Genomic DNA, 7,414 nt, shown 5'->3' with positions numbered 1-7,414 from the left:
TCCCAACCCTAACCCTTCCCCACTGAAGACCATGCCTCCCAAACCTAACCCTTCCCCACCGAAGACCAGACCTCCTAACCCTAACCCTTCCCCACTGAAGACCAGGCCTCCCAACCCTAACCGTTCCCTACTGGAGACCAGACCTCCCAACCCTAACCCCTCCCCACTGAAGACCAGGCCTCCCAACCCTAACCCTTCCCCACTGAAGACCAGGCCTCCCAACCCTAACCCTTCCCTACTGGAGACCAGGCCTCCCAACCCTAACCCTTCCCCCCTGAAGACCAGGCCTCCCAACCCTAACCCATCACCACTGAAGCCCAGGCCTCCCATCCCTAACTCGTCCCTACTGAAAGACATTCCATCCCTAACCCTTCCCCACTGAAGACCAGGCCTCCCAACCCTAACCGTTCCCTACTGGAGACCAGACCTCCCAACCCTAACCCCTCCCCACTGAAGACCAGGCCTCCCAACCCTAACCCTTCCCCACTGAAGACCAGGCCTCCCAACCCTAACCCTTCCCTACTGGAGACCAGGCCTCCCAACCCTAACCCTTCCCCACTGAAGACCAGGCCTCCCAACCCTAACCCCTCCTCACTGAAGACCAGGCCTCCCCACCCTAACCCTTCCCCACTGAAGATCAGGCCTCCCAACTCTAACCCCTCCCCACTGAAGACCAGGCCTCCCAACCCTAACCCTTCCCTACTGAAGACCAAGCCTCCCAACCCTTCCCCACTGAAGACCAAGCCTTCCAACCCTTCCCTACTGAAGACCAGGCCTCCCAACCCTAACCCTTCCCCACTGAAGACCAGGCCTCCCAACCCTAACCGTTCCCTACTGGAGACCAGACCTCCCAACCCTAACCCTTCCCTACTGAAGACCAGGCCTCCCAACCCTAACCCCTCCCCACTGAAGACCAGGCCTCCCAACTCTAACCCTTCCCCACTGAAAACCAGGCCTCCCAACCCTAACCCTTCCCTACTGGAGACCAGGCCTCCCAACCCTAACCCTTCCCCCCTGAAGACCAGGCCTCCCAACCCTAACCCATCCCCACTGAAGCCCAGGCCTCCCATCCCTAACTCGTCCCTACTGAAGACATTCCATCCCTAACCCTTCCCTACTGAAGACCAGGCCTCCCAACCCTAACCCTTCCCCACTGAAGACCATGCCTCCCAAACCTAACCCTTCCCCACCGAAGACCAGACCTCCTAACCCTAACCCTTCCCCACTGAAGACCAGGCCTCCCAACCCTAACCGTTCCCTACTGGAGACCAGACCTCCCAACCCTAACCCCTCCCCACTGAAGACCAGGCCTCCCAACCCTAACCCTTCCCCACTGAAGACCAGGCCTCCCAACCCTAACCCTTCCCTACTGGAGACCAGGCCTCCCAACCCTAACCCTTCCCCCCTGAAGACCAGGCCTCCCAACCCTAACCCATCACCACTGAAGCCCAGGCCTCCCATCCCTAACTCGTCCCTACTGAAAGACATTCCATCCCTAACCCTTCCCCACTGAAGACCAGGCCTCCCAACCCTAACCGTTCCCTACTGGAGACCAGACCTCCCAACCCTAACCCCTCCCCACTGAAGACCAGGCCTCCCAACTCTAACCCTTCCCCACTGAAAACCAGGCCTCCCAACCCTAACCCTTCCCTACTGGAGACCAGGCCTCCCAACCCTAACCCTTCCCCCCTGAAGACCAGGCCTCCCAACCCTAACCCATCCCCACTGAAGCCCAGGCCTCCCATCCCTAACTCGTCCCTACTGAAGACATTCCATCCCTAACCCTTCCCTACTGAAGACCAGGCCTCCCAACCCTAACCCTTCCCCACTGAAGACCATGCCTCCCAAACCTAACCCTTCCCCACCGAAGACCAGACCTCCTAACCCTAACCCTTCCCCACTGAAGACCAGGCCTCCCAACCCTAACCGTTCCCTACTGGAGACCAGACCTCCCAACCCTAACCCCTCCCCACTGAAGACCAGGCCTCCCAACCCTAACCCTTCCCCACTGAAGACCAGGCCTCCCAACCCTAACCCTTCCCTACTGGAGACCAGGCCTCCCAACCCTAACCCTTCCCCCCTGAAGACCAGGCCTCCCAACCCTAACCCATCACCACTGAAGCCCAGGCCTCCCATCCCTAACTCGTCCCTACTGAAAGACATTCCATCCCTAACCCTTCCCCACTGAAGACCAGGCCTCCCAACCCTAACCGTTCCCTACTGGAGACCAGACCTCCCAACCCTAACCCCTCCCCACTGAAGACCAGGCCTCCCAACCCTAACCCTTCCCCACTGAAGACCAGGCCTCCCAACCCTAACCCTTCCCTACTGGAGACCAGGCCTCCCAACCCTAACCCTTCCCCACTGAAGACCAGGCCTCCCAACCCTAACCCCTCCTCACTGAAGACCAGGCCTCCCCACCCTAACCCTTCCCCACTGAAAATCAGGCCTCCCAACTCTAACCCCTCCCCACTGAAGACCAGGCCTCCCAACCCTAACCCTTCCCTACTGAAGACCAAGCCTCCCAACCCTTCCCCACTGAAGACCAAGCCTTCCAACCCTTCCCTACTGAAGACCAGGCCTCCCAACCCTAACCCTTCCCCACTGAAGACCAGGCCTCCCAACCCTAACCCTTCCCCACTGAAGACCAGGCCTCCCAACCCTAACCCTTCCCTACTGGAGACCAGGCCTCCCAACCCTAACCCTTCCCCCCTGAAGACCAGGCCTCCCAACCCTAACCCATCCCCACTGAAGCCCAGGCCTCCCATCCCTAACTCGTCCCTACTGAAGACATTCCATCCCTAACCCTTCCCTACTGAAGACCAGGCCTCCCAACCCTAACCCTTCCCCACTGAAGACCATGCCTCCCAAACCTAACCCTTCCCCACCGAAGACCAGACCTCCTAACCCTAACCCTTCCCCACTGAGGACCAGGCCTCCCAACCCTAACCGTTCCCTACTGGAGACCCGACCTCCCAACCCTAACCCCTCCCCACTGAAGACCAGGCCTCCCAACCCTAACCCAACCCCACTGAAGCCCAGGCCTCCCATCCCTAACTCGTCCCTACTGAAGACATTCCATCCCTAACCCTTCCCTACTGAAGACCAGGCCTCCCAACCCTAACCCCTCCCCACTGGAGACCAGGCCTCCCAACCCTAACCCTTCCTCACTGAAGACCAGGCCTCCCAACCCTAACCCCTCCTCACTGAAGACCAGGCCTCCCCACCCTAACCCTTCCCCACTGAAGATCAGGCCTCCCAACTCTAACCCCTCCCCACTGAAGACCAGGCCTCCCAACCCTAACCCTTCCCTACTGAAGACCAAGCCTCCCAACCCTTCCCCACTGAAGACCAAGCCTTCCAACCCTTCCCTACTGAAGACCAGGCCTCCCAACCCTAACCCTTCCCCACTGAAGACCAGGCCTCCCAACCCTAACCCTTCCCCACTGAAGACCAGGCCTCCCAACCCTAACCCTTCCCTACTGGAGACCAGGCCTCCCAACCCTAACCCCTCCCGACTGAAGACCAGGCCTCCCAACCCGAACCCCTCCCCACTGAAGACCAGGCCTCCAAACCCTAACCCTTCCCTACTGTAGACCAGGCCTCCCAACCCTAACCCTTCCCCACTAAAGACCAGGCCTCCCAAACCTAACCCTTCCCCACCGAAGACCAGACCTCCTAACCCTAACCCTTCCCCACTGAAGACCAGGCCTCCCAACCCTAACCGTTCCCTACTGGAGACCAGACCTCCCAACCCTAACCCTTCCCTACTGAAGACCAGGCTTCCCAACCCTAACCCCTCCCCACTGAAGACCAGGCCTCCCAACCCTTCCCCACTGAAGACCAAGCCTCCCAACCCTTCCCTACTGAAGACCAGGCCTCCCAACCCTAACCCTTCCCTACTGTAGACCAGGCCTCCCAACCCTAACCCCTCCTCACTGAAGACCAGGCCCCCCAACCCTAACCCTACCCCACTGAAGACCAGGCCTCCCAACCCTAACCCCTCCCGACTGAAGACCAGGCCTCCCAACCCGAACCCCTCCCCACTGAAGACCAGGCCTCCCAAACCTAACCCCTCACTGAAGACCAAGCCTCCCAACCCTAACCCCTCCCCACTGAAGACCAGGCCTCCCAACCCTAACCCTTCCCCACTGAAGACCAGGCCTCCCAACCCTAACCCTTCCCTACTGGAGACCAGGCCTCCCAACCCTAACCCTTCCCCACTGAAGACCAGGCCTCCCAACCCTAACCCATCCCCACTGAAGCCCAGGCCTCCCATCCCTAACTCTTCCCTACTGAAGACATTCCATCCCTAACCCTTCCCTACTGAAGACCAGGCCTCCCAACCCTAACCCCTCCCCACTGAAGACCAGGCCTCCTAACCCCTGCTCACTGAAGACCAGGCCTCCCCACCCTAACCCTTCCCCACTGAAGATCAGGCCTCCCAACTCTAACCCCTCCCCACTGAAGACCAGGCCTCCCAACCCTAACCCTTCCCTACTGAAGACCAGGCATCCCAACCCTTCCCCACTGAAGACCAAGCCTCCCAACCCTTCCCTACTGAAGACCAGGCCTCCCAACCCTAACCCTTCCCTACTGGAGACCAAGCCTCCCAACCCTAACCCTTCCCTACTGTAGACCAGGCCTCCCAAACCTAACCCCTCACTGAAGACCAGGCCTCCCAACCCTAACCCCTCCTCACTGAAGACCAGGCCTCCCAACCCTAACCCTACCCCACTGAAGACCAGGCCTCCCAACCCTAACCCTTCCCCACTGAAGACCATGCCTCCCAATCCTAACCCTTCCCCACCGAAGACCAGACCTAACCCCTCCCTACTGAAGACCAAGCCTCCCAACCCTTCCCCACTGAAGACCAAGCCTCCCAACCCTTCCCTACTGAAGACCAGGCCTCCCAAACCTAACTCTTCCCCACTGAAGACCAGGCCTCCCAACCCTAACCATTCACCACTGAAGACCAGGCCTCCCAACCCTAACCCTTCCCCACTGAAGACCAGGCCTCCCAACCCTAACCCTTCCCTACTGAAGACCAGGCCTCCCAACCCTAACCCTTCCCCACTGAAGACCAGGCCTCCCAACCCTAACCCTTCCCTACTGAAGACCAGGCCTCCCAACCCTAACCCCTCCCGACTGAAGACCAGGCCTCCCAACCCGAACCCCTCCCCACTGAAGACCAGGCCTCCAAACCCTAACCCTTCCCTACTGTAGACCAGGCCTCCCAACCCTAACCCTTCCCCACTGAAGACCATGCCTCCCAAACCTAACCCTTCCCCACCGAAGACCAGACCTCCTAACCCTAACCCTTCCCCACTGAAGACCAGGCCTCCCAAACCTAACCGTTCCCTACTGGAGACCAGACCTCCCAACCCTAACCCTTCCCTACTGAAGACCAGGCCTCCCAACCCTAACCCCTCCCCACTGAAGACCAGGCCTCCCAACCCTATCCCTTCCCCACTGAAGACCAGGCCTCCTAACCCTAACCCTTCCCTACTGGAGACCAGGCCTCCCAACCCTAACCCTTCCCCACTGAATACCAGGCCTCCCAACCCTAACCCCTCCTCACTGAAGACCAGGCCTCCCCACCCTAACCCTTCCCCACTGAAGATCAGGCCTCCCAACTCTAACCCCTCCCCACTGAAGACCAGGCCTCCCAACCCTAACCCTTCCCTACTGAAGACCAAGCCTCCCAACCCTTCCCCACTGAAGACCAAGCCTCCCAACCCTTCCCTACTGAAGACCAGGCCTCCCAACCCTAACCCTTCCCTACTGGAGACCAAGCCTCCCAACCCTAACCCTTCCCTACTGAAGACCAGGCCTCCCAAACCTAACCCCTCACTGAAGACCAGGCCTCCCAACCCTAACCCCTCCTCACTGAAGACCAGGCCTCCCAACCCTAACCCTATCCCACTGAAGACCAGGCCTCCCAACCCTAACCCCTCCCGACTGAAGACCAGGCCTCCCAACCCTAACCCTTCCCTACTGGAGACCAGGCCTCCCAACGCTAACCCTTCCCTACTGAAGACCAGGCCTCCCAACCCTAAACCTTCCCCACTGATGACCAGGCCTCCCAACCCTAACCCTCCCCACTAAAGCCCAGGCCTCCCAACCAAAGCCCCTCCCCACTGAAGACCAGGCCTCCCAACCCTAACCCTTCCCAACTGAAGCCCAGGCCTTCCAACCATAACCCCTCCCCACTGAAGACCAGGCCTCCCAACCCTAACCCCTCCCCACTGAAGACCAGGCCTCCAAACCCTAACCCTTCCCTACTGTAGACCAGGCCTCCCAACCCTTCCCTCCTGAAGACCAGTTCTCCGAAACCTAACCCTACACCACTGAAGACCAGGCCTCCCAACCCTTCCCTTCTGAAGACCAGGCCTCCCAACCCTTCCCTACTGAAGACCAGGCCTCCCAACCCTAACCCTTCCCTACTGAAGACCAGGCCTCCCATCCCTAACCCATCCCTACTGAAGACCTCCCATCCCTAACCCTTCCCTACTGAAGACCAGGCCTCCCATCCCTAACTCTTCCCTACTGAAGACATTCCATCCCTAACCCTTCCCTACTGAAGACCAGGCCTCCCAACCCTAACCCCTCCCCACTGAAGACCAGGCCTCCTAACCCCTGCTCACTGAAGACCAGGCCTCCCCACCCTAACCCTTCCCCACTGAAGATCAGGCCTCCCAACTCTAACCCCTCCCCACTGAAGACCAGGCCTCCCAACCCTAACCCTTCCCTACTGAAGACCAGGCATCCCAACCCTTCCCCACTGAAGACCAAGCCTCCCAACCCTTCCCTACTGAAGACCAGGCCTCCCAACCCTAACCCTTCCCTACTGGAGACCAAGCCTCCCAACCCTAACCCTTCCCTACTGTAGACCAGGCCTCCCAAACCTAACCCCTCACTGAAGACCAGGCCTCCCAACCCTAACCCCTCCTCACTGAAGACCAGGCCTCCCAACCCTAACCCTACCCCACTGAAGACCAGGCCTCCCAACCCTAACCCTTCCCCACTGAAGACCATGCCTCCCAATCCTAACCCTTCCCCACCGAAGACCAGACCTAACCCCTCCCTACTGAAGACCAAGCCTCCCAACCCTTCCCCACTGAAGACCAAGCCTCCCAACCCTTCCCTACTGAAGACCAGGCCTCCCAAACCTAACTCTTCCCCACTGAAGACCAGGCCTCCCAACCCTAACCATTCACCACTGAAGACCAGGCCTCCCAACCCTAACCCTTCCCCACTGAAGACCAGGCCTCCCAACCCTAACCCTTCCCTACTGAAGACCAGGCCTCCCAACCCTAACCCTTCCCCACTGAAGACCAGGCCTCCCAACCCTAACCCTTCCCTACTGAAGACCAGGCCTCCCAACCCTAACCCCTCCCGACTGAAGACCAGG

General features: G+C 59.5%; 1 protein-coding gene across 1 annotated transcript; it reads left to right on the top strand.

Moving 5' to 3' along the window:
* Nucleotides 1–4,782: 4,782 nt before the first annotated feature.
* On the top strand, nt 4,783–6,892 carry LOC116376683 (extensin-like). The gene is made up of 3 exons (XM_031838027.1): nt 4,783–4,943; nt 5,628–5,864; nt 6,628–6,892. Exons 1-3 carry the CDS (start codon nt 4,783–4,785, stop codon nt 6,890–6,892), a joined length of 663 nt encoding a protein of 220 aa, XP_031693887.1.
* Nucleotides 6,893–7,414: the final 522 nt, after the last annotated feature.

The sequence above is a fragment of the Oncorhynchus kisutch genome, linkage group LG13 (genome assembly GCF_002021735.2).
Source record: "Oncorhynchus kisutch isolate 150728-3 linkage group LG13, Okis_V2, whole genome shotgun sequence".
NCBI lineage: Eukaryota > Metazoa > Chordata > Actinopteri > Salmoniformes > Salmonidae > Oncorhynchus > Oncorhynchus kisutch.
This window is presented reverse-complemented; position numbering and strand designations above follow the sequence as displayed.

Bases quoted from the DNA above. Each gene is read 5' to 3' on its own strand.
- LOC116376683 (XM_031838027.1), top strand. From the start codon at position 4,783: ATGCCTCCCAATCCTAACCCTTCCCCACCGAAGACCAGACCTAACCCC. The intron at 4,944-5,627 runs GCCTCCCAACCC...ACTGAAGATCAG, and splicing joins TCTTCCCCACTGAAGACCAG to GCCTCCCAACTCTAACCCCT. The intron at 5,865-6,627 runs GCCTCCCAACCC...ACTGAAGACCAG, and splicing joins AACCCCTCACTGAAGACCAG to GCCTCCTAACCCCTGCTCAC.